General features: G+C 51.7%; 1 protein-coding gene across 1 annotated transcript; it reads right to left on the bottom strand.

Annotated features, from left to right (window-relative positions):
* Positions 1-3,146: 3,146 nt before the first annotated feature.
* Positions 3,147-25,074, bottom strand: KDM8 (lysine demethylase 8). The gene is made up of 8 exons (XM_061401477.1): positions 24,905-25,074; positions 12,613-13,108; positions 11,240-11,406; positions 10,070-10,202; positions 8,078-8,122; positions 4,666-4,815; positions 3,753-3,845; positions 3,147-3,677 (listed from the first exon to the last, which is right to left on the bottom strand). The coding sequence occupies exons 2-8, from the start codon at positions 13,078-13,080 to the stop codon at positions 3,513-3,515; spliced, it is 1,221 nt and encodes a 406-aa protein (XP_061257461.1). The 5' UTR covers positions 13,081-13,108; positions 24,905-25,074; the 3' UTR covers positions 3,147-3,512.
* Between the last annotated feature and the right edge of the window lie 172 nt (positions 25,075-25,246).

Genomic DNA, 25,246 nt, shown 5'->3' with positions numbered 1-25,246 from the left:
GACTCACCTCCCTTCCACCCCAGTATCAATCAGGACCCCTTCAGTCATGATACAAAACCCAACTCAGACTGGCGTCAGCACGGAAGGCCGGGGGGGCTCTTCAAGAGGCTTGATGTAGTGGGTCCAGGGGCATCCCCATGCATCTGCATCGCTGTCCCCACCCTGTTGTCATGTGTTGGCCTCGTGCTGGGGCTAAAACATGGTCTTCCAGCAAATCAGCCTCTTTTCTTCATGGTAGCAAAATGGCCGTTGTACTTCCTGGAGCCAGCCGCTCACCCAGTCCCCACTGTCAGGAGGAAGAGGGCAGGTCTCATTTAGTGGCGCCCTCATCTCAGCAAACATCCAGTCTGCATACTTGTGGAAGTGGGGTGGGAGAGTCCAGGGGGCACTGGTGACCTGGGTCTCCCCTCAGCCACAGGAAGGAGCCCCTCCTGAGCCACATGGCCGAGTGAGGAAGAAGTTTCAGCAAATTGAATATGATGTTATGGGCAGAGAGGGAACGAGCCGTGGGCGCTGAAAGAGTGGGGTGTCCTCCACCCGTGCAGAGAGGGACATTGTGCCCGATTCACCTCTGTCGATGGGTGTGGAGTGTGACCCAGGTCCAGCCTGGGCCTTGAGGCCCGCCTCCCAGGCGGTGAAAGGTGTTCAGCTGGAGCCCGTATGAGCCAGGCTGGACCTTGGCCCAGCCTTCTGAGGGCAAATGCAAGCCTTCATGAAGCCCTGTAGGAGCCCCGACTAGTGGGGGCGGGTGTGTGTGCCAAGCACACTATGGAAACCACCCCCATCAGCTTACCCAGAAAAGGGATTTCTCACAAGGCTCTGAGGAAGCTCGCTGAAAGCACAGCAAGTCAGGAGAGCTGCTCCAGAAAAGACAGTCTTGGACTCGGGCGTTCTGGCTGGTGAGACCCCTTCCCTAGCCACAGTGGGCACCAAACAGCAGCTCCCACTATCCCGTCCATCCTCTGCTGTACCCTTAAGATGCAGGCAGCCCAGCTGCCGCACTCTCCAAGGCTGCACCCCTGGGGAGAGGGGGTCCTCCACAGTGCTGTTCTAGGCAAGGGGGCAGGAGGCTGGGGGCCCGGAGCAGAGCAGCACCCCGCGGCCTGCTGCCTGTCTGAGCAGGGGGCTGGGCGGTCGAGGAGGCAGGGTCGCACCCGGCTGGTGCAGAGGAGGCTCTGAGCACCTGCTGCTGGGCGCTGCCCTGCTGCCCTCTCCCCTGCATGGCCACCAGTGTGAACTTCCTGGGGACCCCAACCCCCAGTTTGCAGGCACTCAGGGCCCGTGTGATCTGCTCCGCCTGTCCCCCAGCACAGCCTGTCCTCCACTGCCCAGCGCTCCCACTGGTACCCTGACCGTGTTACCCCAGGGGTCACTGGACCAGGGACACTCACTGCTTACCTGCTCTCAGGCCTCCCCCTTCTGTCCTCACAGGGCAGCTCCAGCAGACCTCGTCCCTCCTGCCCTGGGACAGTCCAGGCCCTGCTGACCCCACACGCCCTCTCCAGTGCTGCACAGTCCCCTTCCTCGCCAAGGCATTCCTGCCCCAGGGCCCCTGCAGCTGCTGCGGGGAGCACCTTCCTCAAGTCTCACTGTCAGTTCCGGATTCCAGGTCCATCAGGCTTCTACTCAGATGTCCACTGTGACGTCTCCATCTGACATGGGACATCTGCTCAGGCGGCCAGGCCGTGATATGTTCTAAAGAACATTTCCCCTAGTCCCTAACTTCAGAACCAGAACCCAGATGACCCGCTCCTCGTCCGTCATCCGCGGCTCAGAGCAGGACCGGGCCGCTGTGGGAGCTGGAGCCAGGGAGGGGTGAGGGCTCCACAGGCAGCTCCGGAGCAACAGCTCGTCTGCGGCCCCGCGGCCATGCTCCTCACTGGTGGCGAGCCTGTGGATACGGTGGCTTTCCTGTTTTATGCCTCACTACCTTCAGCGGTGTTTTTACTATAAATTCTTCATATGAAAAATCAGGTAAATAACTATTGATATTGCCGGGTAGGGGGATAAACGACCTCACGAGCACCTGCTCAGAGCCCTCAGTTCCTTTCTAAATGGCTCTCTTATTTCCCCATCCATCAGGCCAGGCCCTGGCCTGGGCTCACTCACAGAATCAGTCCCTCGGCCTCCCTGCAGCTTTGACCATCAGCCCCCGCTCTTCTTGGCCAAGAGGCAGCTTCCTCTAGGGCCTATTCTTAAGGTCTCTCCGCTCAAAACTCTGAAGCCCCAAGACCCACGTGGTGAGGTTCAAGTTCCTTGGCCCGATTACAGAGGACATTAGGAGCTAGTTTTGGCTGCCCATCAATGCTTTCTATCCCTGCCTCTCCCAGTAGCTGGAGTGGGGTTCAGGGGGAGGCCTGCGAGATGGGCCTCACCAATCAGAGCAGCCACCCTGGCATCCTGGCGTTGCACCTGGGTGGGCCCAGGTCCCAGGCCTGCCGGTCAGAACCCTCCCTGGGGTTTCTGAGCTGTGGGTCAAGGGGCAGGGATCTGGAGTTGACCTGCTGGGGCCATCTCCCCCAGGGGAGAAAGCTACCCACCTGCAAGAGAGGAAAGATGGAAACCAAGGCCAGACCAGCAGACATGCGTGGGGGGAGGGAAGGAGGCCTGGTGGGTGGAGGCCTGGCCCCGGGCTTCCTCCGCAGCTCTTCCTACAGGTCTGTGATACCCCTGCCCCCAGCATCCTCACCTGGTCAAAACTCAAAACCAATGTTTTATACAAACGAAACAAATGTGTTTATGTGAAGTCTGAAGCCTCCGTCTCTCCTGACCTAAAACCCTCTTTGGAGAGTAGTGACCCCTGGGTAATGGAGACAGCAAGGCACAGGAGGGGAGCCTACCAGACGTTCTCTTTCTTGACTGGAAACCAGTTGGTGGGAGGGTGCAGAGTGGAAAATCCACCAAGCGAGTGGGGGTGAGCACATCTCTGAAGGCAGGTTACACTTGGGTAACAAAGACAGAAACCACCCCAGACTCCCCACCACCCAGCAGAGGCCTGAGCTGGGTCCCCGCCCCTGTGACTGGGCCACGGCCACCGTGCTCCAGAGCCCGCAGGCTGCGGCTGTCCTGACGGACCAGTCAGCACAGACCGGTGTTAACAACCGAACCACTGATGAAGCCTGGTGACAGCAGCTGAGGTCTGCAGCACAGCTCCGCCCGTGCCCCATCCCTGGAGCCCTCTGTGGCGAGGGCCAGCGCTGCCCTGTGTTCCAGATGGAGACACACACAGCGGAGCTGCCTGCCCCAAACCACACAGCAGTTCAGCGATGGGGCCGGGCCTGAATCCAGGCAGCCCACCTCGGAGCCCAGGAGCGTCCATGCGCGTTGTGGACCTGGACTGTCCTCCTGGGGGCCTGCCTGCCTGCCTCCGCCACCCACAGTGGCCGGGCCGCCCCTGGGCCTGCGTGTCTCTGACGAAGGTGTCCTCAGGCAGCTGGTCCCTGGGCCGGGCACAGTGTGAAGGATGTGTGTGACCACGAGAACGTTCTGCGTGCCCGGCCCCCTGCTCTCGGCTACGACCACCAGAAGCTGACGGAGAAGCTCAGGTCCAGGGCCCGCACGTAATGCCAGTGCTTCACCGGGATGAAGAGGACCTCGCCCGGGGACAGGATGCAGGACAGGAAGGGGGCCTCAGCAAACCTGGGGAACTTCTCCAGGTCAGGATTCTCCACGTCGACCTGAGAAAGCAAAGGGAGTCACCCGTCTGGTTTCAAGAGACAGGGTGGGGGTCCCACCGGGTCCCCTAGGCCCACCTGGCTGGTGTTGTGAAGAAGGTGTGTGTCATGGGGGTACAGCACCTCTGACTCCTGCGGGGAGTACAGCCGGATGTACTTCCTGCCCATCACCTGCAGGGAAGAGACCCCCTCCATGAGCAGGTGCCCGCTGTCCCCGCGCACGCCCTCCCCGCCCAGGCTGCCCCACTCCCAGCATTCGTGTTAGGTCGTGTGCCTTTGCTACTGTCCTGAACAGTCAGTACGCACTTGGGTGTGGCCACTGCTGTTTAAGTGCTTTATGTGTGTTAGCTAATCCTCGCCATGACCAAGGTGGTTTATCATCCCCTCGCCCCGTTTTACAGGTGAGGATGTGGAGGCACAGAGAGGCCGAGCTGCCCACGTTCGCAAAGCTGAGAGGGGACAGCTGTCTTCATACCAGGTGGTCTGGCTCCCAGCCTCTCTGCCGCGCCCGGGGAATGGGCCCTGGGCTGGAAGAACACTCTGGCTTGTCAAACCTCTCTGCCTATGACGGAAGGTTTTATAACAGATGTCCCCCCGCCAGGCCCCTCCCCTTATAACACACGCAGGCTCCCCTGTCTGCGTCCCAGGAAAACCGCCCAGTGGCTGAGCAGCTTCCCTGTGTTTGGAGAGGGTTCTGGCAGAAGCCAGCCCAGCTCTGATGGACAGCAGGCGGGCGGCAGCCGTGGGGGCACTTGCCCCATGCTGGGATGGCACCCCGGCCCTGCTCTGCCTGCGTGAGGCGTCTGATGGGATCCCAGACGATGCAGGAGTCTGGAAGCAGCCCCTCGCCTCCCTGAGGCCCAGTGCCTTGTCTCTGGTTTCACTTTGGTCCACGCCCCCGTCTGTGGTTCATCTCCGTGGTGTTTAAACATGGAAAATGTGTGGCTGGGCCAGGAGGAGGGGGAAGGCCGAGGTTCTGAGCAGCTCCAACCTGGGCTAGGAAGTTCTGCTGGGGATCCTGGTGGAGTGGGGAGACAGTGCCTTGTGGACCAAACCAGGCGTTGATGGTGATCTCCTCCTCCTCCCCGTCGCCCAGGCAGCAGTAATCAGGGATGCTGATGTCCTGCTTCAGCTCCGGGATCTGACAAAGCAGATGAGGTGGGTTAAGGCCAGGCCTGTGCGACTCAGCAACCTAGATGTCAACCGCCTCTTAACCAGAAGGCCAATACCGTCGTCTTGTGTAATATGACGCTAGCCACATTTTACTGCATAGGAATTAAAAAATCAGTTTTAAAAAGTAAATATATAATTACTAGGGAAGGGTTATAATTTTCAGATTTCTTTCCATGTCACATGCATTTTATCTTTATTTCCTTTTTTAAAAAACCTGACACCACTACTTTGTCTTAAAAATAAACCAGCTTACCATTTTCTAAAGCTATCACATTTTAGAAAGTCAAAGAAAAAAAGATGGGACTAAGTATTTATTTATCAAATCTCTGGAGAGGAAGGTTTTCCCAAAATTTACTGATGGTAAAGCAATCACAATCAGTACATTTAAGGTAAATGAAAGTAAGTGTATTAATATAAAATAAGTGTATTCCAATAAAATGGAAAACATCTGAACTGTGGTAAATGATGGTTAACGTAGAGCATTCATATAAAATAATAGGGATCCCAATAGGTAAAGTTACACAAATAAGCAAAGGACAAAGATCATACATAAAAAGGCTTTCAGTCCCATCAGCAAAGAAATACAAATTAAATACTGTCATCATTTCCTACTAGTCAAATGAGCAAAGACAGAAGAAGTGATAACACCCAGGGGTGCTGAGGGTGTGGTGAAGTGGGCAGCCCCATGCCAGGCTGCGGGTGGCCTCAAGTGATCATGTGTGGACATCTTAAAGCCGTGCAGACCTTGACCAGTTGGAAGTGAGCTTGTGCTGTGCCTTTGTGTGGAGGTGTCCTGGGATGGGGGTGTCCTCCAGGAGGACTGACGCTGGGGCTCCGGGGGAGGTGGGGGGCAGGCAGGCAAGGCTGCACGAGCAGGTGGGTGGGCTCACTGGCCCCAGCATCATCAGTGAACATCTCTAATGAGATAAGAGTCTCCCTCGGCTTATGGTGGGGTTGCGTCCCAATAAGCCCATGGTAGTTTGAAAATATCAGAAGCTGAGAACAGAACATCATAGCTGCGCCTAGCCTGGCTTAAACGTGCCCAGAACACTTCCGTTAGCCTACAGCTGGGCAAAAGCATCAAAGGCAAAGTCTATTTTATAATGGAGTGTTGACCGGTATCACCCAATGTATTGGATACCGTACTGAAAGTGAAAACCAGAATGTGATCCAGGTCCAGAGTGGCTGGAAGTGTATCCGTTGCTTACCGGTGTGACTGTGTGATGGACTGCCTTGAGGGACTGGGAGGCCCAGCCCAGCATCACACAGTATGGTAAACATACCACTCAGTCCAGGAAGAGAACACAATTCAAAATCCAAAGTACAGTTTCTACTGATGCCTATCACTTTGGTACGACCATGAAGTTGAATAATCATAATTTGGGGACTCTACTTTAAAACAGCAAGTACCCTTGTGTAGCCCCCTCATGTCTTCCTATCCCCCACACCCACCCTACTTTCCGACCAGACTGAATGCAGCTGGGGCTCCGTGGCCAGGGCTGGTGAGGAATCCAGCGCCCAGAGGGAGGGGCCGGAGCTGCCTTCTACAGGTCTGGTCAGGAAGTGGTTTCAGCCAGTGTGAGTGGTTTCCTCTGAGACTCTGGTTCTTTCCAAACGAGGCCAATCTACCGTAGCCCTGCTGAACCCCAACTGACAAGACTGTCTGCTATGCTGGCAAGTGCTCAGGGACTCTGGGAAATTAAACATAGAATCAAGTTTGGTCCCCAAAATGTTGCAAAGGGGACCCACTCTGCTAGTTTAATCAGGGATCTTCAGAGTGAGCTCTCCAGGTCTGAAGGGACACCTGCAGGCGGATTGGCCGTTCCTTTAGTGCACACATCACTAGGGAAGGCTGGAATGCTCTCCCTGCGGGGAGCTTGGGCTGTTTTGCATGTAAAAAAGCTGCTGTGTTCACTGCTTTGCGCTGACGGAGAAGTTCATGACCTGAGGTGCCTTGTCCTGTGGGTGGGTTGCGGGGGCGGTGGGGGGGGGGGAGGGGGGGTGGTGGTCCTCAAGCTACATGCAGGATCCCCAAGGCCTCTGGGAAGCACCTGCTTCTCCCCTGCCAGGCTCACTGTCACCACACAGTTTCTGGCTGGGATTACACCAGACCCCGGCCGTGTGGGATGCTGGGAAGCTGACTGGTCCCTGGTGACATCATCGGGATTCCTGAGAGGTGACTGGTTGGCCAGATGATGTAATAGGAGGCACGGGCCAAGGATTCAGAGACCCTAAGAGGAGAAACTGTTCCAGGTGGGGCTAGACTTGAAGGCAGGCCTAGCACAAAATATTCTGAAACATGGGGTCACTGGGAGGAAAGTCAGTAAGAGGTTTTGGGGCAAAAGGTTTTGGGTGGGAGACCTTGAGCTTGGTGGAGAAGGCCCCAGAAGCCATGCAGAAGCCAGCCGGGCGTCCCTTCTGTGCTGCATGGCGGTCCCAGGGCTCTGGTTGCTCAGACTGTCCCCATGGTAGTTGGAACAACAGAGGAGAAAACAAACCTCTGGGGGCCTAAGACAAAAACGGCTTCAAAGCCTTTGTCCATCTTAAAAATAATCATGTTTTTGCCTTCTCCTCAATGTGCTTCCTTGTATTCTAGTCAAATGGCAATTAGCTGCTCCAGGATAGGGAGCCAAGCTGAGAGCTGAGCCCTGATACGATGGAGGCCAGGGGATGGGACAGGCCAGTCTCTTGAGACCACACAGCAGAGGCCTGATCAACTCAAATCCCCCTTTCCCTCATTTAGCAAGAGAGGACAGGGAAAGGACCCATGAGTCCTTACATGGGGAAGCCTGGGCAAGAGACCATAGCTCACCTGGCCCCATCGCCGCCTCCCCGCTTTGGACCTGCAGCTCCCAGAGGCTGGCAGAGTCCCAGCTGGGGCTAGGGGTCAAGATCAGCAGGAACTCACTTGTTCTGGGTCAGGTTGGAGCCTGCCACCCTCACCTGGCTCTCAGAACCAGTTCTGACCACACTCGGGCTTCCGACTCATCCCCCGGGGGCCACACAGAGGTGGCCTCCTCATCCCTCGCCCAGTCCCGGGGCCTGGCCTGCCCTCTGCTGCCTGCTGGTGAGAAGGGCACCAGGTGAGTGCCCCCTGCTCAGAGCAGGGGCAGGACCAGGAGGAAGCAACTGAGGCTACTACCCCTTTCCTGCCCCCTGGGGCTGGTGCCCCAGAAGGAAGGTGGGAGAAGGTGAGCGGGTGAAGGATGGAGGGGCGTGGTCTGACTTACCTGGTCGAAGAGCTGGTGCTGAGCAAGGTACCCGATGTCCTTCGGCTGCTCCACGGGAGAAAAACCAGAGGGGACACAGAAAGCCCTGTTAGTTGTGAGAGAGAGGCCCCTGGAGCTGCCAGTTCAGCTGGCTCTCAGCATCCGGCCTGTGGCAACCACCCAAGGGGCCTCCTCTTCATCCCACTTAGTCCCCCTCCTCTGACCCCAGGGCCAATGTCATCCCTCACCAGCCAGCAGGAATGGGCTGATGGGGGCACTCAGGATCTGGTACTGCCTGTGCTACAGAGGTGGACCTGAGTAAGTCACCCAGGGCCCCGGGGCTCACTTTCCATGAAATGTGAAGGGGCTGCACACACATAAGGATTTTTTAAAAATAAAAATGGAATCATACAATATGCATTACTTTGAAGTCTGCTTTTCAATTTAATGACACATCATGACTGTCTCTTTAAGTGGATACTTGCATATGTGGCTCATTCTTTTGATGGATGCATGCTTTATAGACAGGATGCATCATCATCCATTCAACCATCCCCCAGCTGGTAGACATTCACGTGGTTCTACCATGGTGTTTCAGTAAACAGTTGAACGCACGCATGTGTGCGTGCTGAGTCGCTTCAGTTGTGTCCGGCTCTTTGCCACCCCATGGGCTGTAGCCTGCCAGGCTCCTCTGTCCATGGGATTCTTGAGGCAAGAATACTGGAGTGGGGTGCCATGCCCTTCTCCAGGGGATCTTTCCAACCCGCGTCTCTTATGTCTCCTGCATTGGCAGGCGGTTCTTTACCACTAGCGCCACTTGGGAAGCCCGAACAGCCGAATGCTCTGGTCCTTCTGTGTACAAGCCTCCAAAAGTAGAACAGTGCGCTCGAGGAGCACACGCATTACACACATTTTAGATCTTAACAGCTTCTGCCAGGCTGTTTTCCCAACACTACAGCATTTATACCCTCGCCAGCTGTTAATGGGAGTGCCCACTTTCCCACATCTCTGACCACACAGGAGATGATCATTTTGTGAAAAATTCTGCCGAGCAGACGAAAGAAAAGATCAGTGCTTTTCAAATCGGGCTCCTGGATGCTGAGGGATTCTCTGAATATGCCTGAGGGCTTCTGCAAGGGTCAGATGGGGGCAGGTTAGATGCAATGCTGGGCGCCACTGACCCCAAGAGTGGCCAGAGCGGCCAACAGGTATCAGGAAGAGGAAGATAACCCAAGGTCCTCACTGTTAAGAAACGACAAAATGGAAGACAATCTGGCAGTTCCTCAGAAGGTTACACACAGCGTGGCTACCTGATCCAGCAATCCCACTCCGCATACAGACCTAAAAGTGGACTCACACGTCCACGCACAAACGTGCGTGTGAATGTTCATAGCATTTTTCATACCAGCTGAAAAGTGGACACAACCCAAATGGCCATCCACTGAGGAACGGATAAACAAGATGTGGTCTATCCATCAAAGGGATAGTATTTGGCCATAAAAAGGTATGTGCTATGACAGAGATCCTGGAAAACATTATGCTAAATGAAGGAAGCCAGACACAGAAGGTCACGTGTTGTATGATTCCAACTATGTGAAATATCCAGAATTGGCAAATCCACAGAAACAGAAAGCAGATTCATGGTTGCCTGGGGATAGGTGGGGAGGAGATACGGGAAGTGACTGCTCATGAGCATGGGGTTTCTTTAGGGTGATGAGAATGTTCTGGAATTACAAATCAGTGATGGTTGCACCATCTTGTAAATATACCAAAAAGCACTGAATTGTTAACTCAAAAATAAACAAAACCCTCCAAAAAACAAAAGGACCTGAAATGGGGACCCATACATCCTGCCTTCCTTGATTTGGCCAGCCTACTGACCACAGGCCATTCAAGTATGATTTCTTGACTCCTCCAAAACCTCCCCTGGTGACATATGGAAGTTATTCTGCCCACACATGTAATGCGTTGCCTGCCTCCGGAGTATTAGTGGGGTGCAGTTGAACGACACACCTCTTCCCTGATGTACTTGCTGATGAACTCGTTGACCGTCATGAGCGTCTGGGACCACTCCTCGTCCGTGTACCTGGACCCGACCTCCACGGGGACGGTGCGGCAGCCAGCGACTTCCTGGATGTACTCCAGACTATTTGGAAGACAGGGGTCAGCATTGCCATCGTTATGCTAAGACCTGCTGGGCACCCTGCTAAACGTGCTTCACGCTGGGCTCCTTTCATTGGCACAAAAGCTCACAAGGTGGAGGGAGACCCCACTTCACTGCAGAGGAGATGCAGGTGCGAAGAGCTGAGGTCACTTGCCCGCCTGGCACTGGGTAGCTGTTTGCAGATAAAACTGATGAATCTGGTTCTTGCTGGGCAGCTCTATTTTCCAGCTGGCCTAGCCTCCTAACTTCTCTCTCGCATGCCTTGTCACAAGCAGAGAGACCTTATTTGGGCCAGTGGTGGACAGTACAGGGTGGTGAGGTGCCTGGTGAGTCCTCAGCTCTGGTGGCCAGGTGCCATGTCCAGCCCTGCCTGTCACCCACCAGGGGGCCCATGGCAAGTTTCTTCACCTCTCTGAGCCCTTGTTCCTCGTCTATAAAACGTAGGTGACGACAGTGCCCATCCCGTCAGGGAAAACAATAACTCCCACAAAGCCACCGCCAAGACTCAGGCTGGCTCCGTCACCTGCCTGAGACACGCCTCCTCGTTTCAAGGCCACCATCCAGCTGCCTGATCTGACGCCTCCACCATGAACCTGGGGAGGGACTCAAAGCAGCCATGAGGAGACAGCAAACCCAAGAGCCCGCGGAGAGGGGGTGGGGCTGTCTTGGGTTCTTATTTCTACTTTCAAGCCTCGGGGACCCCTGAGAAAGTTCACAGAATTCCTGAGATCCTGCAAAATGGCATAATACAGTTAACACTGGACTGCCATGATGCAGTCATGAAAAACTGCTTAGGGCAAGCAGACTGCAGCCGGTAAGGACCTTATAATCTCTGGCACTGCTTCAGAGGACTGTGCCTTCCATGTAGGTTTAACCCCTCAGCAGTCTGTCCCACTTAACCGGCAGTTAAGCGTCTATGAGGCTGTGTTCTCTTGGGGGGTCATGGAAGGAGGAATTTGGGAGTCTTTGGGGATGCTAAGTTGGGAAGAAGAACCCTGCAGCCCTCGGCAGACACCCACCTCCACTTCTTCATGCACGGCCAGTGGTTGGCCACACCTTCCAAAATCACAGGCCTCCCTGGAACCAAAAAATGCTTCTTGAAATACTGGAGGGATGGACAGTGAAGCCGGGGCACTGTTCTTTCTGTCGTCACGTCTGGAATTGGCACGTGGTCATTCCTCGCTTTCTGTTCAGAAAAGCAAGATGGAGACAACCACAGAAAGGTCAGAATTTGAGGCATTTCACCAGGAATTTGCATCAATGCTAGGAGAGTGGAGGTGTGCTTAGGAACGATAGCAACAGTTAACCTTTATTATCAGTATTACTGTGGAGCTGGAGAAGACTCCTAAGAGTTCCCCAGACCACACGGAGATCAAACCAGTTAATCCTAAAGGATATCAACACTGAATATTCATTGGAAGGACTGACGCTGAAGCTGACGCTCCAATACTCTGTCCACTTGATGGGAAGAGCTGACTCATTGGAAAAGACCCTGATGCTGGGAAAGACTGAAGGCAGGAGGAGAAGGGGGCGACAGAGGATGAGATGGTTTGATGGCATCAACCAACTCAATGGACATGAGTTTGAGCAAACTCCGGGAGATGGTGAAGGACAGGGAAGCCTGGCGTGCTGCAGTCCATGGGGTTGCAAACAGCTGGACATGACTGAGCCATTGGCCACAACCCTGAGGATCTGTGGGGTATTCTCTGGCACGTGCCCTTAAACACCAGCGAGGACATAAGTGTTAATTACTCAGTCGTGTCAGACTCTTTGCAACCCCATGGACTAAAGCCCGCCAGACTCCTCTGTCCATGGGATTCTCCAGGGAAGAATACTGGAATGGGTTGCCATTCCCTTCTCCAGGGAATCTTCCCAACCCAGGGATCTAACCCAGGTCTCCCACATTGCAGGCAGATTCTTTACCACTGAGTCACCAGGGAAGCCCACGAGGACATAGGCAAGTATCTAAAGGGCAGGACCAATCAGTCACACAAGTTGTAGCATCTCATAAAAACTCGGCCACACAGAGACAGAGGCAGCCAGAAAAGTGTGTGACACTTCCACCAAGGGGCCAGAAAGAAGTTGAACGAGACAGGCTCCTGTTGGATATAGGGCTCAGCCACACCAACCCTCTGAGTCCTTTTTCTCAGGAACCACAAAGCTCCCACCCTCCCTCTCTCCCCAAGGGGCACGGCTTTTGCACAAGCTGGAAAAAAAAAAAATTAAGGAAAGAGGTTGCTCTGTTTCCAAACTTATGCAGATGCCATTTTTCAACAGGGGTCAGCACGCCAGGGGGTTTCCCCCCAGGGGAGAGCTGACCCGTGACTTCTAGGAAAATAGGGCTGATGGATTTTGTTGGGCGTGGTCACTGGCTGCCCCGACCCCCCCATGCCTTTGTGCCGGGTGGCTCCTGGCTCGGGCCGGGGGCAGGCCTCTTTCCGGACAGCAGGTGCTTCTGGAGGACGGCGGCGACTTTGAGGAGGATGTCTCCGAGGATGGCCGCCCCCATCAGCAGGCCCATGTCGCAGGCTTTCAGGGCGGCGGCTACGGAGGCGGCGTCCCCGGGCGGCTCGCATAGACACACGGCTTTTAGGAGGCAGCCGAAGGCGTACACTCGCCGCCAGTCCTTGTCCACGTGCTGCCAGGGCCCCGTATTGAGCTTCTCCCAGGAGTAGTCCAGGAGCACCTCGCAGGTCTGCAGACACTCGCGCCGCTGGCCCCCGAGGAAGAGCTCGGCGGCTTCCTGCAGCAGCATCAGCACGCTGCCCTCCACCTTCTCTCCCAGCTCCAGCTTCAGCTCCTCTTTCGTGTGGGGCAGGAGGGCCTGGAGGGTCTCCCAGAGCGTGCTGGGCCCCGCCATCGGGCCAGGCAGCTCAGTCTGATAGGTGCTAGAGGGAAAAATATATATATATGAACAAACAAATATATACATATATATAAATATATATATATATATAAAACAAGCCCATCTATATATCTATATAGATAGCTTCCCAGATGGCGCTAGTGGTAAAGAACCCACCTGCCAAGGCGGGAGATGTCAGAGACGTGGGTTTGATCCCGGGGTTGGGAAGATCCCCTGGAGGAGGGCATGGCAACTCACTCCAGTATTCTTCCCTGGAGAATCCCATGGACAGAGGAACCTGGCAGGGTTGCAGGGTTGCAAAGAGCCAGACACAACTGAAGCGACTTAGCATGCACACACAGGGAAAACTAAGTTACAGCAAAACATCACGTTCTATGCCTATATACCCATGGTTCTGTATTTTCAAAAAATAAGGCTGTAGGGAAGCAAGCTAGGTGTGTGATGACATCCAGTGGCCAGAATGTCAACCACTGAGATTTTTCAAAAACCCAAATGAACTTTTTGGCCAACCCAATATATATAAAGAATTTTCCTAGATAAAGAGATCTAGAGACCATACCCAGACCTGGTCCCCTACAGGTTCCCAAGGCTTCCCTACTTGTCCCGTGTAATGTACACCTTATCTGCATTGATTCTTCAGCAGTGGTCTTTTCCTGTGAGGGCAGGGTCCCCATCTGTCTGGGGTCACCAGTGTATCTTCAGAGCCTGGCATAATACTAGGCACACAGTGGTCACTGGACCCATGTTTGTTCAGAGAGGAACATGTACTGTCCTTGTCTGGAATGCCTCCAACACCCCTTCTCTCTGGCAAACTCCTATCCAACCTTTAAGGCCCATCTTAAATGATCCCCTATGTGAAGTGAGCCAAGATTCCCTGACCGTGTTTTGGGTTTGAACGGCTCTTGAGTTTCTTGCAGTCAGGCTCATAGTAGGCACTAAATTCAGACTACTGAAGGAATGATACCTTAACCGTCTCAGGAAGAAACCTGGAAATACATAAATCCTATACAAAAAGGTTTATCACAGTTGATGCCTTTAGTAATTTTAGCCTGGACATTATCTACAGATGGCAGTCCAGTCTCCAGGAATAATTACTAATAGGTGAATAGTCTACTGCTCACAACTTACGGTTATCTATTTGCATTACTATGTTGTAGGTGATGGCTTCCCAGGTGGCTCAGTGGTAGAGAATCTGCCTGCCAACGCAGGAGACACAAAGGATGCCGGTTCGATTCCTGGGCTGAGAAGATCTGCTGGAGAAGGCAGGGCACCCCACTCCACTATTCTTGCCTGGGAAATCCCAAGGACAGAAAAGCCTGGCGGGCTACAGTCCATGGGGTTGCGAAGAGTTGGACGCGACTGAGCATGCACACAAGTTGTAGGTGTTATACTAACAGCTGTCATATCCCTATCACATTTGAAACTAAGAAATAGGGACCATCATGCTTTTGCAGAGACTGCTGTATGCTGGGGGTCAACAAACTTTTCCTGTGCAGATATCAAATATTTTAGGCTTTGCAGGCCATACAGTCACTGCTGCTGCTGCTCTGTTGCTGTAGCACGAAAGCAACTTTACAGCGTGTACACAAATGGCTATGGTGTGTCCCAATGAAACGTGATTTACAAAAACAAACTCTGGCTTAAAGTTCGCCACAGTCCGTTCCATCTTCTTCCTGGGCACACAGTTAGACCTCATTTCTCTGTCTCACTTGCAGTTAGATGTGAGCATGACACCACGTTCCAGCTAATGCATGGAACGGGGCATGGAAGGGTCCAGGCCTGGTCCATAAACACTTCCTATACGATCCTCCACGCTACCCCTACCCACTGACTGGAAGGGAAGGACTCTGAGGCCCCAGGGGATGGCAGAGCCGCAAGACAGCCCCCTAACTAGGAATGTCCATGCTGGAATGCTTCGTGAGCAAAAACTAAACTTGTGTTTAGCCACTACAGTGCTGATGCCTGCAGTAACAGTTATCCTGCCCTGACTGATCAGTAACTTCCTTCTGGTGCAGAGGAAAGAGAGCCAGAGAACACAGCGGGCATTTGTTGAGTTTTGGTGGCTTGAAATCTTTTCTCTTTCTTAACAACACATCTCCATTTCCTTTTGAGAGATTCCATCATGCCCCCTGAGTTCAGTGTGGTGGGATGTTGCCAAGGGGTGGGTATGGGACCCAAGCTAGTCAATGAGTTGCCTCTTTTGAATGTAAACTTTAACAAGATCAACTAGACCAGAGACAGCTGACATTTCATTCTTCCTAGTGGCAGCTTCTGGACCAGATTGCTCTTGCTAGGGTCTCACAATCATGGTCTACAAGTCCTAGGATGCAGAACCATTTTAGTTCTTGTCTTTTCCAAGTACAGTTCTCCAGCTTTTTGTCTATTCCATGGGCTCCAACAGCCTTCCAAGAAATTTCCTGTTGCTTATGTCAGCCAGGGTTGGTTTCTGAGGTTCATAATGAAAGAACCCTTCACACTCAGGAGCCACTGGTAGATGGATGGTGAAGGCAAGAATGAAGACTTGCTTGTGATAAAGCCCCATCAGATGCTTCACTTCTTGTGACAGAAGAAAGCCAGTCACCCTCTGGCAGAAGAGAGCCCAGGGATCCTTGCTTGCTATTATGAATCCCCCATCTAATCCCCCTTCTCTTGAATATGGGCAGGACCTGTAATTTGAGTGGTAGGCAGAATAATGTCCCCCAAAGATGTCCACGTCCTAAACCCCAGAACCTGTGAGGATGTTACCTAACATGGCAAAAGGAACTTTGCAGATGTGACTAAGAATAAGGGATTATCCTGGGTTATCTGGCTGGGCCCAACCTAACACTGAAGTCCTTGACATGATCCTTCCTGGCTAAAGTAAGGGTCAGAGGGAAATGTGATTACAGAATTGTCAGAGAGATGCAGTGTTGCTTTGAAGATGGAGGAAGGGAGTCCCAAGCCAGGGAACATGGGCAGTCTCTAAAAGGTGGAAAAGGCACAGAAACAGATTCTCCCCTAGAGCCTTCAGAAGAGGATGAAGCCCTCCTGAGACCTTGATTTTGATTCCATGTTGCACTTTTGGCCTACAGAACTGTAAGCTAATAAATTGCTTAAATATTGCTTTAAGTCACCAAGTTTGTGATAATTAGTTACATCAACAATAGAAAACTATTAATACATGCCTCCGACCAACAGCTGTGTAGGTCTGGTGTGTGTTAAGTGTGCTGGACTCTCAGTCATGTCTGACTCTTTGCGACTCCATGGACTGTGGCCTGCCAGGCTCCTCTGTCCATAGAATTCTCCAAGAAGAATACTGGAGTGGATAGCTGTTCCCTTCTCCAGGGGATCTTCCCAACCAGGGGATGGAACCCAGGTCTCTTGCATTGCAGGCACATTCTTTACCATCTGAGCCATGTGTAGCTATTAACTTTTTGGCCTAAGAGATGAGATGTCATTTCTGGGACCAGGTTCCATAAGACTGGAACATTCATTTTGCTGGCAGACTCTCTCTACTGCCTTCTTGGTTTGCATGCACTGATGAGCAAGTGGCCCTGCTGTAGGGGCCCATATGACAAAGAACGCAGGGTGGCTTAGAACAACAGCAAACTAGGAACTGAGGGCCCTCCTGGAATCCAACAGCCCTTCAGGAACTGAATTTTCCCAACAACCACAGGTGCTTAGTGAAGTAGGAAATGGTAACCCACTCCAGTACTTGTGACTGGAGAATTCTATGGACAGAGGAGCCTGGCAGGCTATAGTTCATTAGGTCACAGAGTTGGACCCGACTGAGTGACTGAGCATGCATGCATACAGGTGCTTAGATCTTTGCTCAGTTGAACCTTCAGATAAGAGGTCAGCATTGACACCATAATTGGAGCCTTGTGAGAGATCCTGATGCAGGAAAAAACCAGCTAGCCACGCCCAGACTCCCAACCTGCAGAAACTGAGATAAGAAACATGTGTTGTTTTAAGCCACTAAATTTATGGTGATTTGTTACACAGTAATAGATAATAAGGCAAAAGGAGAAGACAGCGGGAGAGGATGAGATGGTTGGATGGCATCACTAACTCAATGGACATGAACTTGGGGCAAACTCCGGGAGATGGTGAGGGACAGGGAGGCCTGGCGTGCTGCAGTCCATGGGGTCGCAAAGAGTCAGACACGACTTAGTGACTGAACAACAGAAGATAATAAACACTTCTACCAGATTTCCTGGACACCTTGGGACTCTATCTATAACTCAGAGAGAACAGGAAGACAGACATGGCTCCCTTCGGCCCTAATGTGTGTGAAGAGGTCAGAGTAGATAGAGAAGCAAACTTGCATGAAGGATGCTAGAGATATGGCCCCTGAAGGTGCGCCAGGCAAGCCATTCCTATTTCTGGGCCCCATTCCAGCTCACTTCCTACCAGCTCAGGAATATTTGGTATTCAGCAGGTAGAATCCATAAGAGTATTATATGAATTGCCTCATCCCCTCCCCTAAATGATGACCCTACAAAGCTGATAACGTACATGAAGTGTTTACTGTAAGCCAGGAACGCTCCAAGTACTTTATATATACTCAGTTCTTACAGAAACTCTGAGAAAAGTATTATCACCTCCATCTTACAGATAAGGAAGCTACAGCAGAGAAGTTAAATGACTTCCTAAAGCAATTCAGCTAGTTTAAGAGGTGCAGCAGAAATTTCAAACTCAGGCAGGACTTCCCTGGTGGTCCAGTGGTTAAGAATCCACCTGCCAGTGCAGGGGACACCAGTTCGATCCCTGGTCCGTAAAGATTCCCCATGCCTCGGGGCAACTAAGCCTGTGCGCCACAACCATGAACCTGTGCTCTAGAAACCACACTCTGCAACAAGAGATGCCACCTGAATGCGAATCCCAAGCGCTGCTTGGGATTAACCCAAGAGAGTAACCCCTGCTCTCTGCAATTAGGAAAAGCCCGCACGCAGCAAGGACAACTTAGCACAGCCAACATAAAAAAAAAAAACCCAAACCTCAGTCTAGTCCCCCAGTCCATGATCTTATAGATGAGGAAACAGAGCCACAAGACCACGAGCCAACACATGGTGAAGCCAGACATCTGGGTTAATTCCATTTTTCTTTTTGGGCACACCATGGAGCATGTGGGATCTTAGTTCCCAGGCCAGGGATTGAACCCATGGCCCCTGTGATGGAAGCATGGAGTCCTAACCACTGGGCCGCCGGGGAATTCCCTAGGTTAACTCTGAAGAAAACTCTGAGGAATTATTATTATCCTCATTCTACAGATGAGAAAATCCTATCACTTCCCATAAGAGAAGGGTGAACCTTTCCCACTTGTTACTGTTTTTGAGGGACCTCATCCTGGTCCTGTGCAAAAGTAAGAGCAGTCTATTATGGTTTCCCTAGCATCCCCGTCTAATTTTGTTCCTCACAATATTGGGAAATGAACATGGATATATGTGGTCATTTCCCCTGAAACCCGACCCTCCTATTTTGCTGATGAGGAAACTAAAGTCCAGGAGAAAAAACGAAGTGACTCAACCAAAACACCACAGTCAATCAAGGGCACAGAGACAGGACTTAAAACTTCTGGTCAACCTCCATGCCCTTTTCCTCTGTACCACATCAATGCTCCATGGTTTGTCTGTCTTTTGGGCCTCGTCATGCAGCTTGCAGATCGTAGCTCCCCAGCTAAGACTGAACCCGCGCTCCTGCAGTGAAAGCGCCAAGTCCAAGCTTCTGGATCGCCAGGGAATCTCCAATGCTGCCTGCTTTGTGTACATTATCTAACATATCCCTCGCAATTCTACAATGTAAGGTTTTACAGGTGAGTGAAATGAGATTTGAGAAAATAAGCAATTTGTCCTAAACTTTATAGCAAGTGGCAGTGTGTACCCAGAACACGCTTTGTGTTCAGGCATAAGGACTGTGTCAGCTTTTGGAGCTCTGGATCCCACTTCAAGCCTTGGTTCACAGTGGTTATCCTTCCCAGCTGGCTTACTGCATGACAAGACTCGGACAGCCTGAGTGGCCTGGCCCAAGCCTGCCAGGATGATTCCTATCTCTAGCTCCTAGAAGATTCTTAAACAAATTGCATTGGCCTCGTTAATAGCAATCTTAGAAGAGTTTCACAGTGCAGCTTTCCAGCGCTGGTGGTCTTATCCACCAGCCACACGCAGAAGAGCACGTGGACCCACCAACTGGGTGGCCCCAGGGCTCATCTCCCTGAGTGTCTCACATAAGTCTTATAAAGCAATTTTTTTTCAAGTGGCAAAACCATGAGTAATTTTAATTTTCTTCTTTCTTTTCTGCTTCCATATTTAAAATTTTTTTATTTGCTTTTGATTCAAGGATAATTGCTTTACAATATTGTGTTAGTTTCTGCCATACAGGGGGGCTTCCCTGATAGCTCAGTTGGTAAAGAATCCACCTGCTATGCAGGAGACCCTGGTTCGATTCTCCAGGAAGTTCCCCTGGAGAATGGATAGGCTACCCACTCCAGTATTCTGGCCTGGAGAATTCCATGGACTGTATAGTCCATGGGGTTGCAAAGAGTCGGACAGGACTGAGCGCCTTTCACTGCCATACAGCAACATGAATCAGCCACAGCTATACATACGTCCCCTCCCTCTTGAACCCCCCTGCTCCCTCCCCCTCCCCTCATCCCACCCCTCTAGGTTGTCGCAGAGCACTGGTTTGAGCTCCCTGAGTCGTATTTGAAAAATCTCATCTTGGGTGTGGAAAGACCTCAGAGGCCTCATATTCTGGCTTCTCACAAAGGTCTATAAAAAGGTCTCCCAGAAGACCACTTATTTGCCTTAATGGAAAAACGGCTTCTACTGGGCCTATGTACCAGCTCTGTAAATTGGTCTTTTGTGGCCTTATTAAATAGCCTCCCAGAGGGTTTCAAATGACCTATAAACTAGTTCCCTGGGATGCAGAATTTTAACCTTTGCAAACCGGCCTCCCCAGGTACCTTGCAGAGCTCACACAGGCCTGACAAAACCAGCCTTCAAGGTGCCCTCATGTGCTGCTTTGCAAAACGGCTTCCCCAGGTGGTCTTGTATTTGGTTTCCATAAATACAAACGAAAGGTGGCAGAATGGCTGCTTTGCCAACTGGTTGCGGGAGAGCCTCAGGTGGATGGCCACATGGGCCACCCTTCTGAGAGGGAGGGCCCCAAGATGGCTGTACAAAACAGCCTCCTCTTGGCCACATTAAATAGCCAGAGTAATTTACTTTGGATCCAGAGTTCCTCAGCAAATGTCTTACAACCAGGCCTTCAGAATCTTATGCTGACACTGCACGACACAGCCTTTCAGAGGTGGGAGCTTCAGGATAGCTGAGTTCGTTTTCAAAATAGTTTTATAGGTTGCCTCTGTATGAGTCACTGAAATGGCCCTGCAGGTCTCATGATTGACCTTAAACACTAGCCTCCCAGAGAGCCTTACGAGGGCACCACGTGGCAGCCACAGTGAGGTGCCATGCTGGCCACCATCTGTGTGTGTGCATACGTGTGCGTTAAGTCACTTCAATCCTGTCCAACTCTTTGCGACCCCACGGACCATAGCCTGCCAGGCTCCTCTGTCCATGGGATTCTCCAGGCATGAATACTGGAGTGGGTTGCCATGCCCTCCTCATGGGGATCTTCCCGATGCAGGGAGTGAACTCCCGTCTCTTCCATCTCTTGCCTTGGCAGGCGGGTTCTTTACCACTAGCACCTCCTGGGAGTAGTCTTATACACGACTTGGTCCCACAGGCCTCCCAGAACATTTCCTGATTTGGCTTTTTAAATAGTTGCCACTTCAAACAGCCTTCAGGGGAGGAGTCACATTCTATTATATAAATCTCTTCCAAAGTGGTCTCATGATCTGCTTTAAAAACTGGCTTCTTTACATATTGGGCTCTTGTGTCAGGGCCAGAGGAGGCCTGGACTTTGTCTTAGCTTTACAAATCTATCTTCTGTGATTCCTGTTAGCCATCTGAAATGGGCTTAGAGAAGAAAGGCCCCTCCCTGGCTGTATGAAACAGTCATCCAGAGGAGCTGGCCTTACGAGGCTGTAAGCAGCAGCTTTCACATGACCAGTTGATACAGCCTTTCAGTGAAGGTCAGGAATAGGCTACATGACACTGCTTTTCTGAATGGCCTCACTTTGGTGCATGTGTGCTAAGTCACTTCAGTCGTGTCTGACTCTTTGCAACCCTGTGAACTGTAGCCCACCAGGCTCCTCTGTCCATGGGATTCTCCAGGCAAGAATACTGGAGTGGGTTGCCATGCCCTCCTCCAGGGAATCTTCCCAATCCAGGGATCATACATGCATCTCTTACATCTCCTGCACTTGCAGGCAGGTTCTTTACCAGTAGCACCACTGGGAAGCCCCCATTCAGGCCTCACATCCAGGCTTTACAAATCAGGCTTCCAGCATTCCCCATTGGTCTGACAGAAAGGTTTCTTGACAATTGTTACCAAGCAATTTTCTGGAGAAGGGTATCAGCCTGAATAGCCTCATGGCCTGGCTTTGCTGATTTGCTTCCCAGAGTTCCTCACTGAATTTCCTTTTTAATAAAAGGTTGTAGTAAATGAAGGGGCCTTCCAGAGGAGGGAATCAGGGTAAATTGTATGAACAATCTTTCAGAGTGGGACTGTGGACTGGCCTTTACACTGCCCACCTGCCCACCCCCCACACCTGACCAAGAGCTCCACATAAAAGGGATAAGCATGTTGCACAAACAGCCTCTGGTAATCAGCTATAGGTCGGTTAACCACAGAATTTACCATACAAACCAGGATGCCAGGCAGTGCTGAGTTGCTCAGTCATGTTCAACTCTTTTGTGACCTCATGGACTGTAGCCTACCAGGCTCCTCTGTCCGTGGAATGTCCCAAGCAAGAATACTTGAGTGGGTTGCCATTTCCTACTCCAGGGGATCTTTCCAACCCAGGGTTCAAACCTGAGGCTCCCATGTCTCCTGCACTGGCAGGTGGATTCTTCGCCTGGGAAGCAGAATGCTATATATATAAGCCTTTTATTGATAAGCCTAAGCTTGGTAAAATACACATTTATTTTTCTCTTTCAAAATCGTTTATTCTCATCATTTTCTCTGTTCTTTACTGCTTGGGACTGTCATTTCTGCATGTAGGAATTTCACCTTACACAAGTCGAATGCTGGAAGTGCTGAATACTGGAAGCAGCTTTCAGGGACAAGTCATAAACTGGCATTATTCCAGGCAAATTGAGACCCACAGTCCCCCAAATCATCCGTTCAGTTCAGTTCAGTCGCTCAGTCATGTCCGACTCTTTGCAATCCCATGGACTGCAGCATGCCAGGCCTCCCTGTCCATCACCAACTCCTGGAGTTTACCTAAACTAATGTCCACTGAGTCCGTGATGCCATCCAACCAGCTCATTCTCTGTCATCCCCTTTTCCTCCCGCTTTCAATCTTTCCCAGCATCAGGGTCTTTTCAAATAGTCAGTTCTTCGCATCAGGTGGCCAGAGTATTGGAGTTTCAGCTTCAGCATCAATCCTTCCAATGAATATTCAGGACTGATTTCCTTTAAGATGGACTGGTTGAATCTCCTTGCTGTCCAAGGGACTCTCAAGAGTCTTCTCCAACACCACGGTTCAAAAACATCAATTCTTCGGCACTTATCTTTCTTTATAGTCCAACTCTCACATCCATACATGACTACTGGAAACACCATAGCTTTGACTAGATGGACCTTTGTTGGCAAAGTAATGTCTCTGCTTTTTAATAAGCTGTCTAGGTCATAATTTTTCTTCCAAGGAGCAAGTGTCTTTTAACTTAATGACTGCAGTCACCATCAGCAGTGATTTTGGAGCCCAAGAAAATAAAGTCTGTCACTGTTTCCACTGTTTCCCCATCTATTTGCCATGAAGTGATGTGAACAGATGCCATGATCTTAGTTTTCTGAATGTTGCCATATGAAAAAGCCCGAGTGGCCTTGTAAATTCACCTTAAAATCAGTCTCCCTGGGATTAACTGGTATTGGCCTTAAAAGATGTCTTGTTCGTTATAGATGGCTGTTTTTTGAAAGGGGTGAGGGTAGAGGTGAATTGCCTTTTATAAAAGGTTGTATTAAATGAACGAACCTTCCAGAGAATGTTCCTGTGTCCTAGCTTTGTAAACTGACCTCCCAGAGCACCACCTGTCTGCATTGGCCTCTCCATGTAAGACAGCTTTCATGGGAAGGTCGGTACCAGCTGCATAGAATTGCTCTTCTCAGTGTACTGTCTTGACTTCTTCAATAAAGGTCTGTTTGCTGACATATGAAATAATCTTGAAAAGGCAGGGGTGGTACTGGGGGGGTTGTCAGAAAAAGACTGTATGAGATAGCCTCTCAAAGTGACTTTTGTCTTGGCTGTACAGACCACTCTAAAGTGAACTTCAAAACAGCTTCTTGCTGGTCACCTAAAACACCAAGGAGCCAAGTACAGGCTGTATACAACCAACGGCCTAACTCGGGTCATGAGCTTCATGAATTCACATCCAGATGGAGTACATCATTGGAAGGTGGTGTCTGGTTGGCTGTTAGACAACAACCCAAGTGGGTTCCTGTCAGCTCTAAAATAAAGCCTTCAAGGAAGCCACTGCAGTCATCCCAGAATTCTCATAAATTATCTTTAAGGCTCTGAAGTGCTTCTCGGAATATATCAGCTTCAATCTAGCTTTCTGGGAACAGACTGCTCAGTTCTGTAAAGTGCAGAAAGGCTTGGGCTGGAGCTGGCTGGTGTGATCTGAACACCTGCCCTGACTTGCTCTAACCCTGCTAAGCACCAGGACTTATCTTTGCTGGATTCCGAGGGCGCATAATGCGACACCTATGCTCAGAGTTAACCCCTATTGAGTCAGACACCCCCTTCCTCCAGGCGGCCACATGCACAGGCCCCATCGGGTCCTCCAGGAAGGGTGGGCTGGACGGGCTCTATGTATCCCCACCATGCCTCCACGGGGAAGTTTCACACCTTTTCCCTTCCCAGCGCCTCTCCCGGGACTTTATTTCCCTCGGGGCCCGATGGTTCAAGCCTGCTCAGTCTTCCTAGTTCTAGATCAACAAAGGGTAACTGGCCAGGCAGAGATGGGTGGCATGCACCTGCCGGTACAACCACTGTGAAGCGTAGGGGCCTTCGAGTCGCATCAGTGAAAGTTGCTCAGTCGTGTCCGACTCTTTGCGACCCTGTGGACTCTACAATCCATGGAATTCTCCAGGCCAGAATACTGTAGTGGGGTGCCTTTCCCTTCCCCTCCAACGGATCTTCCCAACTCAGGGATTGAACCCAGGTCTCCCCCATTGCTGGAGGATTCTTTACCAGCTGAGCCACCAGGGAAGCCCAAGAATACTGGAGTGGGTAGCCTAGCCCTTCTCCAGGGGATCTTCCCGACCTAGGAATCGAACCCGGGGATCTCCTGCATTGCAGGCGGATTCTTTACCCGCTGAGCTATCAGACAAGCCCTGAGCTACGAACCAACCAGACACCAAAAACCGCGCAAGCGCACAACAACCTGGTCGTACGCAAGCGCAAAAAGCAATACCTGTCATAAGGAGAGCACTACGCACGCGCGGGACCTAGGCCCTCTCCTCGGCGGCTCTGGAGAGTCGGTCGGCTAAACTGCGTTCTCAGAGCGCATGCGCCGCCCCGGTTTTCCCCTCCCCAAGGCCCCGCTGAGTTTCGGGCTTTGAAGGGCTGCCCCCGGACTTTCCAAGGCGCACGCGCGAGACGGTCCCTGCCCGCTTTCCATCTACATCGGACGCCTGCGCAGTCCTCCCCCTTAGTCCGGCCTCCGCTTCTAAGGAGGCAGAGCTGCCCACTCCTCTCGAGTTGCTCACCTACCTGGCTCAGATTTGGACCGTATCGACTCGCCGAAGGACGGCGACGATTTGTACTTTGAAAACCGAACGCTCCAGCCCTCTTCGAGTAGTCAGAGGCTTGCCGGAGTATCGATCACTCGCAGCTCGATTGCCCACCAAGGCATGCCTAGCGAAGCGCCGAGTGATCGATGCCGTGGCCCCGCCCCGCCCATTTTAAAGGCGGGAGGGTGGAGCTATGGCCTAGGGTTGTTGGGCCTTTCCCTTTGTTTCTCCTCTGTGGCGTGGGGACACGTGCGATTACTTCTGTAACGGTAACTTCGTATACAAAGCAGTTTCTCACCCACATTTTATCAGTCAGTCCTCT

Source organism: Bos javanicus, chromosome 25 (assembly GCF_032452875.1).
Source record: "Bos javanicus breed banteng chromosome 25, ARS-OSU_banteng_1.0, whole genome shotgun sequence".
Classification (NCBI taxonomy): domain Eukaryota; kingdom Metazoa; phylum Chordata; class Mammalia; order Artiodactyla; family Bovidae; genus Bos; species Bos javanicus.
The sequence above is the reverse complement of the archived record's forward strand: the minus strand, read 5'-3'. Positions and strand labels throughout refer to the sequence as shown.